The sequence below is a fragment of the Pundamilia nyererei genome, unplaced genomic scaffold (genome assembly GCF_000239375.1).
Source record: "Pundamilia nyererei isolate P.nyererei 1_Seehausen unplaced genomic scaffold, PunNye1.0 scaffold00002, whole genome shotgun sequence".
In the NCBI taxonomy this organism is placed as follows: Eukaryota; Metazoa; Chordata; class Actinopteri; order Cichliformes; family Cichlidae; genus Pundamilia; species Pundamilia nyererei.
The window spans coordinates 3,373,133-3,384,872 of record NW_005187403.1 but is presented as its reverse complement, the minus strand read 5'-3'; the positions used below and the strand labels follow the sequence as shown (position 1 = coordinate 3,384,872).

Here is an 11,740-nt window from a genome sequence, read left to right as displayed (position 1 = left end):
CACACACACACACACACACACACACACACACACACACACACACACACACACACACACAGAGATCCGCTGATCCACTCTTGCTGTATACATCATCTGGCCACACACAAGAGTCTACATATGGACCAACACACTTTTTGGATATAATTTCAGATCACATATCTTACTTTGGCCCTTCAGAAAATAACATCATACACAAGAGACCCTAAGATCTTTTCCTCTGTGTCTGAGTGAGGCGGACAGGGGGGAGGCAGAGTCAACACTGATGGCTCGCACATGTGGCTGTGAAACAGGCAGCTCAGAGGCTGTATTTCAAACAGCAAGGAGGAGGTCTTCAGGCAGAGAGACACAAGGGATGACTGAGTGTGTAAATACGCACAAGGTGTTGATGTAGTGTTGAGTGTGTGCGTACAGTCATGCCTGCATCCTTCTAAGCACTGCATAAGGAAGTAATAACGCATGTAACCAGGTCCTTTATCTCATGCTCATCTTGCATCCTGATAGTTTTAATATAAACTTTTTGACATGGATTTTGGTTTTTCTCTTGCAATGCTAGATAGATGGGGTAAGGGTTGCAGGCTTTACAGAGCCATTTCAGTCAAAGACTACCTCCTCCCCCCGGGCACTGTATTTATCAGTTCAAGTCAATGCAGTGTCATTTTCACATCTTTCAGCCTTCATACTGAGCTCAAATTTCCACTAAAGCACACCCATCTGTCTGAGCACCAAAGAATAAAATGTTCACAGGAGGTTTGCTTATTACTGTGAGAACAGATCATACTCGTCTCAAAAGAGGTGTTTCTATTTGGCATTAAAATGGGATTTTTCGATAGTTTAATGGTTTGACATTGTATGGTAGTGAAGTTGCAGTAATTATCTAAAGTAAGTACATTTGCCAAATAGAGGCATGCAAATTTAAACATAAGATCATTAAGATTTTCTGTTTTAATTCCAGGAGTTTATCAAAAGTACTGAATTACATTTATATCTATATATCTATATATCTATATATCTATCTATCTATCTATATATATGCATTTAAATATATATTTTTTATAATGAACAAACAAACATTTTTTTCATATAACAGTACATTTCTAATACTTGACTGCATTCATTGCAGTCAATGACTACACAAGCCTAGAGAGAAGACCCAACCGGTCGCAGCAGATGGCCCCGCCCCTCCCTGAGCCTGGTTCTGCCGGAGGTTTCTTCCTGTTAAAACAGAGTTTGTCCTTCCCACTGTCGCCAAAGTGCTTGCTCATAGGGGGTTATATGATTGTTGGGTTTTTCTCTGTATGTATTATTGTAGGTTCTACCTTACAATTTAAAGTGCCTTGAGGGGACTGTTGTTGTGATTTGGCGCTATATAAATCAAATTGAATTGAATAGAATCTATTAACATCACCAAATGCCGCATTTCCTCCCTGACGACGTTCTGTCAAGATTGAACAGCACAATCTGTCTCATGAGGCATCGATGGACTGAACTCCTTTATATCTTATCCCTCACAAATACCAACGCATGACAATAATTTTAAAAAAGGAGAGTAAAAATAACTAAAACTAACTATGCTAACTAAATGCACTGCAAAACGCTACATTCACACGTGTCAGTTTGAGTAAATACAATAATCAAGAAGTCGCACGGGACACATTTAAAGTAGTCATTTTCATATATTTGTATATGTTCATATATTATACATTTAATACAGGCACAATAAGAAATCATAAAATAGAGACAAAAAGTGGCAGAAATATTGGTAAAAACATATGAGAATCATTTACACAATCTTGCTCATTTTAAACTCTGTCTGATACAACAAATAAAGAAAAAGAGTGGAAAGTGACCATAAAAGGAGCTTCGGGGGTACAATTTGAGTGTTTTAGGGACAGCAAGAACCAGCTTGCTGACACTGAATGCAGAATCTCCCTACTCTTTTTTTTTTTTTAAACCAATGATACAACTAATTCAGAGGGAACACAGTGTGACACGCGATAGTAAAATTCCAGGACTTTGTGTAAACTCATTTCAAATGCCTTCAAAATATTTGGCTTATTAAAGAGTCAGGTACAAAATTTATTTCTACAAACACTTAAATGAGTTTTCCTAATCTATTTAGGAAGTTAATCTTAAAGGCATTAAGAGTCAAAACTAAAAAAAAAAAGATGATTACATGAATCACCCTGGCCAGATATGATGACTGAAATAAAATAATCCTTCTATTTCTAAAAGTTGCGAGACACTTAAATCAAGTATCATCATGAGCCTAAAACACCTGTAAACCAGTCAAAATCTACAATGAACCCGGTTCATTAGCACTGAGGACACAGTCGTATCTGAGAGGTCAGTTGGCCACGTGTTGCACAGTGTATCAATCTCCTCTCATTAAAGGTTTCAATAATTTTCAATCACAGCTTTCAGGCAACTTATCATTCATTCCTCCAAACATATCACATTCCAACACATTAACCAATTTCAGGACCATGCCAAGGATGAAGTCGACAGGGGAGGGGGGAAAAACAAGAAGAACAAAGGGCAAAATATTCAGTTAAGAAGTAAAACAGCCTCTACAGCACTATTCCTCCATTAGTAAAAGACAAGAATGAAGCACCAAGAGTCAGTTGTGGCCATTTCCCCACACATCCACATGTTGTTCACAGCTACAAGACGCTGTACTTTCCCCCCAGCTCACTCTGGGTAAGAAGCAGGACAGGCCAGTGATGTGCGACAGAGGCAACGGCAGTGCTGTGTGACAGTATCACTAGATTACTTGGTATTAAGTAATCATGATAAGGCATTTCAATCATTAATTTGGCCTCAAGGTGCTACTTTTCACCAACATCGTCTGCTGTGTCGTGAGAGTAAGACATCGGATGAGCTTCAAAGGCTAAAAATTGATAAAAGAGTACAATGATTAAACTCAGTCCAAATGATCATTCGTTTCTGGAAGACACGTTACAAAGCGGAGACGTTTTCCCTTCGATATCCAAATAAAAGATTAAAAAAAACAAACAAAGACATAAATGGCACGTTGTTGGTGCTATTCTCAATGACTGTGTTGTAGCATACAAAAAGGAACAGATAAAAGTTAGATTCAGGCACATTTCAATACTAACACAGAAGTATGTTAAAAAATAAATCACTGGCAGCTCTTACAAAAGCTGCCAACTTCAATTTAGAGAAATGTCCCTTGATTCTTTTTTATATCTATCTATATATAGATAGATAAAACATATGACTTTTGACACAATGTTTTACAGTCAATTAAAAGGCTTAAAAACACAAGGCATGACTAAAAGGGGGGTTTACAAAGGAAAATGTTAAAAATTTTTAAATAAGCACACTGACAGCGGTAAGGGTGATTGTTCAAAAGGACTCTGGTATTCAACCACAGAGAAATGCAAACCCCAAACACTAACAGAATTTTTTTTGCCTGTTGTTCCACAGTATAAGAGGAGGCACTGAGGTCAGATCATTATTGGTTTTGCTTCTTTCTTTTTTTTTTGTGCATTTTCCGAAAGCAAAATATTTTATAAAGATTAAGCCTGTGCTGCAAGTCTGCGAGTTCAGATTTTACCTTCATTGCACCAGTTTAAAAAAAGAAAGTGAAAGTGAGGAAGCTGATTTGTGAGCCGAGTCAAAGGTGGTCGAGCAGAATATTCAGCATTATTATTTACAGTTTGGACAGAGAAAGAGAGAAATTGTTTTCTTTTATATTCCTTACAGGTTCTTGGAAATTATATATAAGAGCAAAAAGAGCATCTGAAAGGTTGTTAGTGCACTTATTTTCTGTTTTTTATGATTTCAAATACAACATAGAGCCATAAACTGTTTCTGACTATACAAAAAAGGATTTGATCGGAAAGAATTATTAGACTTATCTACACATTTCCTGAAATCTCATCTTAGTTTTCTTTTCTTTTTAACAGTGTTCAATACTCAGTGCTGTTTAGTTTTGTAGTGAGAGTCTCGCTTCCTGGGTGTGACAGGAGGTGATCCAGAGGTTCAGGGGGCTTTTGCGAGTGAGTCGGCAGGTTTTGCTCTTGGGTTTCTTGGCGACCGCGATGATGGGTCACCTCAGCAATCTGCCATATAACGCCCTGTAGACAAAAGATGTGAAATTTGAGTCATTAAATAGTGCCACCTAGTACATGTAGACCATCAAGCTTTTTACACACCTGTGGCAAATCTCTTCTTGCTGAGGGAAAGTCTGTATCCGGCCCCCTGCAGCTCCATGTCCACTCCTGACAGGGTGCTCCCCTCATTCATAAACTGCACTGCCAGAGTGGAGGGGTGCGATGGGCCATTTGACAGTTCAAACTTGGCCCTCAGGGACCCGGCACCTAGAATCAAACACAAACGAGTAGGCTCACTTACAAGGGACTGATCCAGTTCTAGTGCTTGCTGCAGGATTTTGCACAAACTTTGATGCAAAACATTCATAAACTCAAAAAAAGATTTCTTACCATCGTTTTCAGACTTTTCTGAGATGTCAGTCAGCCTCCACAGACACTTACTCTGCTCTGAATTCCTAAAAATGGAATAAGGAAATAACACCCTATAACATCACGCTTTAATGATTGTAGTGTATGTATGTATATTTGTGTGCGTCTTTCTCCTCCTAGATAAGCAGACCAATCTTGATGAAACTTTGCATAAACACTGCCCGGAGCATTGAAAGTGGCATCATCTATATGGTATATACAAATATTTTATCAAACTATTGTGTATATTTGTACATTGTTTGTTTGTCGACTTTTAGTGTGTGCGTGCTACCTTGATTTAGTTTGTGGATGGTCTATGTTTCTTCCACATCGTATTTTCACAGACAATGCAAATTTTTAATCTTCTAATCATCTATATTGATGATTTATCGTTAATTTTACAATAATATTTACATTATTTTGATGAATTTTTCATATTACATATTTATATTCTGACAAAATATCCCATCTGACAATCCATGTAAGACTTCTGTGCCATTGCATGACTAAAGTGCCACAACGGCGGCAGTATCATAGCAACAACAGGAGGGGGGTGCAAGTCAATCAATACTGCTGGCCCATAACAATTACATGTTGCTCTCCTGCTAACGGTGCCAAGAGGCACTACGTCTCACCATATGGAGTTAGGCAGAGACTGCATGTTGGTGACTCCTCCATCAACAGGCACTAAGATCTGTACGTTGGTGAGTGGACTGGGTGAGTCCATGGACTCTGGGTTGTAGCGGTAGTCTATCCGCAGGTCCGTTGTACTTGCTGTACATTTCCAGTATACGGCCAGGTTTAGCGGGGTGGAATGGATCCCATCAGACATCACCTGGACACATCAATAAAGAATATGTAGCAATTTTTCCACAATATTACATCTCTGTGTGTTATCCATTTGTTGGACTGCTATGATGCTAGTTTTTAAGGAAGTGTTTTTAAAAATGCTCTAAGTATTGGTATGCAATGCTCTATGACCACAGTAACCCACACCAGGGTGACCACCACCGACAGGTTCAGTGGATTAACACTGATCGTGTCGTGATGATGCAATGCTTTGCTGAGAAATGTTGGATTCTGAAGTCTTTTTCTTCTCTTTCAGAAAGAAAAGTCTTAGCCTGAAATACAATTATCATATCTGGTTTATTTTTTTCATGCAGTTCTTGCTGACTGACCTGGTATTTCAGGATGTCTACATTATAGTAGGAAGCTGAAGGACTCTGTTCTGAGGCTTTTCTGAGGTAGGACGTCAGTGCTTGCATGTTGAACCAGAAATCCTTGGAATCTGAGTCACTTTGAGAGGGATCACTAGAAAAAAGCAAAACAGTCAGAAAGATGAATACACACACATACACACAAGTAATAATAATCACAGGCTCAATTATTCATTGCGCTTCTTGGCTTTGTATGTAGAGCTCCAACAGCTTGGAAAAAATGACCCTGTTATATCCAACCAGCTACTAAATCATGAATTCCATTTGATTCAATTAGTCCTGCCATGTGGTCTGAGGATAACCGAGAGGAACCAGAGCGGGAAATGTTCAAATAAACAGAAAAAAGATGTGGTTCTTCATTAATTTTCGGGAACAATACACTTTTAAAATAGAAGCAACTAATTTGGTACCTTATTGGAGCTTTAATTAAAAAGCTTTGCCTGAGACTGAAGAAGTAAGATGTGGAATAAGATGTTGAAAAAATAAAGTGTTGAATGAGCACTGTCTGTGACCTTTTTTGTCCTTTGCCATTTAAGGCATCTTTTTGAAGAGACACAGGCTGCTGAGAACCTGGCTGTCTGGTGGAAAATACTTCCCTGACAGCTTAATACTAGGTTCATGTCAGATTACTAATTGAATTTCCTCTCACTGACGCAGACTGCATTTCCGTGATTCTCGCTCATATCACCGAGTCCAAGGTCCTCTTTCACTCTATCACTGTCAAGTTATCGATTCAACAGCTCAGCTAAGATGGTTAATTATAAAGCAAAACAAAACCGGGTTGTACTTTAGCTTTTTCTCGATACCTCACCTGTATAACAGCTGTTGGTTGGGTAGGATCTGCTCCAGCCTGCTGGTGTTCTTCAGCTTGAAGGTGAGGACGGCTGGGGAGGGGTTGGTAGTGAACACCTTGATGATGCCCATTGGAAACGACAGTGTCATGTCTCCAGTGATCTTCACAATGCACCTGTAGAAAACCACCAATGGTTTAGCATGTTAAGCTGAAGTGAACTTTTTAATAGAGACTTTTTCCCAAAGTGCACAACAGTCCCATGTAAAACCAGTAGGACCAACCTGGCTCCTAACTTTTTTCATCAAATACTATTGTCTTTAATATTTAATTATTTTAAGCTAACAACTTGTTTTGTAATGGTAGTTTTACTTTTAATTAAAAAGTAATTTTATTCATAATTTCAGCTAGCTAATTTACATTGTTTATCCATTAGGTTTAGCGAACTGTTTAATTTGTACACTTAGCTAACAATTTAAATGCTAACCACATTTAATTTTTGTTTAAAAACTCCAAAAAACAAATGTACTCAATTTCATATATTAAAATTTAAGCTAGCTATTAAATGACTTAAGTCTACCAAATAAAACGTGGAGCGACCCACTGTGGTGACCCTTGGCAACAGTGGAGCAGCTGAAAAATTAGCTTTTTATCCATCAAGTTTAACTAACTAGGGCAGGGATAGCTCAGTAGGTAGAGTGGTGGCTCCATGATCGGAAGGTCGGGGTTTCGACTCCACTGAACGGCTACCCTGAGGTACCCCTGAGCAAGGTACCGTCCCTACACACTGCTCCCCGGGCGCTGCACTGGTGGCTGCCCACTGCTTCACTGGGTGAATGGGTTAAATGCAGAGGAACTATTTCCCTATGGGGACTAACACGCACACTTTTTTTTTTAACAATATGTTCTTTTTACTCATAATTTTGGCTAACTGTTGATGCCTAACACTAGAGTAGCAAGTCCCGCAACTTGCGACTATAAAAATAATATATATATTGGTAGATGAACTGAATTTTTTGCTGTCAGAGACTGACTGCAAAAATCTGTCACCAAACAAATGTGGCCGACTGCAATCACTCTCAGAAAAACTGGCAAAGGTTTGCTAATAATTGCAGTCTATCAATTTAATAAATGCTTACAGACTGCTGACATGTAACATTGGAGCCAGTATGCAGTAATGACTGCAACTCAATAAAGGGACTCAACTCAATTAGTTGCCAAATAGTTAAATTCTGGCTCTATTCCTACAGAAAAGCTGCCAAAAAGCCATGTCATTTTGCAGTGAAATTGCACGTCAAAATGTCAGTATTTATATCTGTGAAAGCACACTATTGGCTAACAATTAAAAGGTTGGCTAAATTCTTTGTGAACTATTTAAATCATTCATTCAGATTTTTTCCACTACATCATCACATCCTCCTAAATAATTCTTCTTGGCCACTACTATTTATTGCTCATCCATTACTGTTAGTTACTATTACTGTTTTTGCTTAGTTCTTCAAATAAATCCACAAAAATGGACCGCACATCACTGCAAACAGATTATGATTTATACAACCACCACCAACACGCCATCATAACAATTATCATTTTAACTTTCTGGTACATAACATTACAGACAGCCCAAAATGAGTTACAAGCTGTGTAGAAGTCCTTGAGGAATGATTATTCTACGAGTCACCAAAAAGCTAGAAAACTTCAAAACGAGCAGCCCCCTGGTTTTGTACACCAGCCAAAGATTTTCTATTTATTTTAATCTAATAATATAAAATTTAAAGATACACCTTTGAGAACCTGGAATTAGCAAATGTATTCAATTATCTAATCATTTCTTTAATATAAAAAAAATCTACAAATGACAAATTTAGTCCAGTTGCAGGTCTTTCTTTAGCACTAGTAATTCATGTTTTAAATAACCACAACAACGAAAGCTCTATCAAAGACAGGAATAGCTTGCAAACATTTTTTTGTGTAAAACCATGTCACAGCTTGTTAAAAGAATATTTTTCTCTTTAATGTATATTCCTGTTGGAGATTCGTGTTTCAGAAATTCTATATACTTTGAGGCTCTAATGTAGAGCCAGTGTAGGGGTGAGAGGTGTATACTTTTAGCAGAAGTCTGGCCTAAGTTGTGGTGGTAATGGCCCACAGTAGGTCTCAACCTTGTACTCCATCTCTGCTCCATTGCTTATGAAATGTTCCATTTGCTAATCCCTGCAAAAATAAGCCTTCTGCACAGCAGCAATTTAACAGCAGTTAACCAATAAAAGGCTGTATGTTTTCTCTGCCCCAGACTATAATCTGCTCCACGGAGGTTATCCACTCTGAAAGAATGGTGTCAGACTAACGCAAAACATTCCACACATGCAGAGCCAACGGGAGATAACACTCAGCAAAACGCAAGTCCAAAGGCTCATGGAGTGTGTACTGCACATTTGGCTAGGTACAACCACGTATACCACTGTGTACTGTATAACTCACAGCACCAACATGTTATTGTTCAACTTCAAATAAAAACAATGTCTGTATGACCGCAGGTCCAAGTCCAGGTCTTGGAGCAGCAGGAGGTCATGTGAGACTCACTTAGTGGGATCAGCTCCTTTGAAGTAAGCATTAACCGATTCTGTGAAGGCCACAGCAATGGGCAAAGCATCTTGGGATGCCAGGGTCACAGGGCTGGGACCGCGAGACGTCCCTGAGAACGAGAAAGGCACAGAGTTAGAGGTCTGTTGACTCAGCTGCAGACCAGACTTACACAAGAGTCCCAAAGCTCACATCAGAATTAGGAATTTTTGATCATGCAAAGGTGCACTATAAAATTATTGCATTTCATAAGGTCAGCCATCATACACTGCAAATCAGTATATTTAGTTATTTTTCAGTAAGAGGATGGGAGATTGTTTAGATGCTTGTGGTGCTTACGTTAAAATACTATAAGTAATAAGTACTATTAGGCAGTCAGGACAATCTTAGACAGCAGTCAAGTTATTCCTCGCTATATCACTTTAACAAACAAATATTTATCAGGTTAGGAGCTGATCCTGACAAATGTGAGAATCAGGTTTAAAATGTCAAAAACAAAACTCACAAACAAGACAGAAAACTGCAACCACGGCAAAGCAAGAGATTGGACTGTCCATCCATCCGGCCCATTCAGCAGACTGGTGTTAGTTTTAGCTAAGAGCCCGCTAATATGAACTTCAACCATACCTGCTGGAGTTTCACACCGCTTCTCAAAGGTAGGCAGCTTCGCTATGAACATATCATCCTCTTTATGCCGAATTAAAGGCATAAAAGAGGGAAAAGAGGAGATACACAAAACCCAGAGAGAAGAAATGTGAGGAAGTGATGCAAAGCACAGTTCCTATATATGTGATGATGGCAGGTGAGCCCTGAGCTGATCAGTCTGATATAACTGCATATAAAGATGATAAAAGTCAGTGTAATGCATGTAGAGTAAACCCACAGTGGTAGGAGGCAGGAAAAAAAAGGAAGACTCACTTTGGTTTAGTGGAAAGAAAGGAGAGAGGGAGAGCAACTCTGGCTCTGGGGAGGAGAGGGGGAGAGCAAAGGTGTGCTCAGCTCCTGTAAGGAGAGGAGTGAATGAAGGAAAGCGAGGGCGGGGGGATGACAGTGTACACTGTACTGCAAAGACAAAAGGATGTGACAGACTGGTGAGGAGCTGAAGAAAAGGAGGATAAAAGAAAAATTATTACAAGAAAGAGCCTTTAAATACGTGTATACTGAGGGAGCGTTCCTACCGACAGTGGGGGTGTTGCCAGCACTGAGTGAGGCGTTGGAGGACAAAGAGGAAGAGCTCTCTGCCCGGGCGAGGGGTGCAGTCGGAGTAGGGCTAGATGCTTTAGGTGGACTGAATGGCCTTACCTGCGTTAAAGGGATTCAGATAGATGCCTTTTAGAATATATGGATATAATTTGAACAGCAATAAATGTATGCAACACATATGTTTCCATTACAATTTCATTGATTCCTGTGAGTTTTCCAGCCGGGAGTTTGGGCCTGGAGGAGGGTCGTGGAGGAGGCACCAAGGCTCCAGGTGCCAGAGGGGTTGTAGGTCGGTTTGGTACTGGCACTAAACACAGAAACACATATTTGTTCTGGTCAGTGCTACTTAAACTGCATGAAAACTGGGTATGAAAAAACATCTTTATACTGCATGAAATTCATACAGTTAGATACAGCAAACTCATGCAGCATGACCTCTTTTTTTTATTTTTTAAACACACAAGTGCAAAAAAATTAAAATTAAATAGCAAAAACAAGAGAAAACAAGTAAAAGACATTCCAAAATAAATGGCACAAAAATAAACCCAAAGACAAACAAGCAAACGGAGTCATGAGTTACACAAAATAACACAAAAAAACAGAAAACATTTGCAAATAACATGTAACCTCCACACTTAATCATAAAATAAATAAGAACTTACATTTAAATAAAAAGAAAATATCAAAATAATCTAGCAAACCTCAGGCAAAAAGGCAGCAGTTTCTAGCAGCAGTTACCATTGAATATTTTGCTTGTTGGAGCTGCAGCCCTATCTGTAATCCCAGAGAAGACATCAGTGAAAGAGAGGCTGCTGTCATCTCGGCTGCTCGCTGCTTTGTAGAAGGCATCAGCAGACTCATCGGACAGGAAGTGACCTGACCTACTGGAACCTGACTGTGGTTTTTGAAGCTCCTTCACAGATGACCCAGAGCCCTGACAGCGAGGTGGAGGTGGAGCAAAATTATCACTGAAGGCAATCCACTGGCTCTGGGCCCAGGAAACAGAGGAGAAGGTGTCTGCGCTCTTTGGAGGGCTGGGTGTGTCTGAGTTTTTGATGGGGTCGACTGGCTCAGTTGGCCGGGTGATGGGGGCGCTCTGGGCCCTCGCCGGTATGGGCTTAAGTGCTTGAAAAGGGTTTTCTGGTGAATCCCAGGGAGAGGACGTAGATGACGAGAAAGAGTAAACATCTTTGGACTGCTGGCTCTCTGCCAAGGGAGGGTAGCGCTCCCGTTGTGGCACTGTCTCAGCTGAAGGGGGCAACGTGATTGACAGTGGGAGGGTAAACATGACAAATGCAAAGTGGTTGGGTTTAGACAGCAGATATACTCTAATGCACAGTTAACAGTAATAAACTGCCTCAAATTGAAATATTTTAACAAAAATCTAATATAAAATGTTACCGTTAACAGGTATTTGTATTATTTTTCTTCATCCATCCATCCATCCATCCATCCAAAAAAAT

The 11,740-nt window shown here is 39.5% G+C and overlaps 1 protein-coding gene across 1 annotated transcript in view; it reads right to left on the bottom strand.

Annotated features, from left to right (window-relative positions):
- Positions 1-1,653: 1,653 nt before the first annotated feature.
- fcho2 (FCH and mu domain containing endocytic adaptor 2) overlaps positions 1,654-11,740 on the bottom strand; it is a 43,641-nt gene continuing 33,554 nt past the window's right edge. Inside the window, exons 16-27 of the mRNA XM_013909075.1 lie at positions 11,016-11,525; positions 10,469-10,584; positions 10,253-10,376; positions 9,993-10,136; positions 9,702-9,761; positions 9,075-9,186; positions 6,513-6,668; positions 5,663-5,795; positions 5,120-5,319; positions 4,467-4,531; positions 4,179-4,343; positions 1,654-4,100 (exon numbers count right to left, since the gene is read on the bottom strand). Coding sequence (XP_013764529.1) covers positions 4,078-4,100; positions 4,179-4,343; positions 4,467-4,531; positions 5,120-5,319; positions 5,663-5,795; positions 6,513-6,668; positions 9,075-9,186; positions 9,702-9,761; positions 9,993-10,136; positions 10,253-10,376; positions 10,469-10,584; positions 11,016-11,525 — 1,808 coding nt within the window. The 3' untranslated portion in view covers positions 1,654-4,077. The remainder of the gene's footprint in view (positions 4,101-4,178; positions 4,344-4,466; positions 4,532-5,119; positions 5,320-5,662; positions 5,796-6,512; positions 6,669-9,074; positions 9,187-9,701; positions 9,762-9,992; positions 10,137-10,252; positions 10,377-10,468; positions 10,585-11,015; positions 11,526-11,740) is intronic.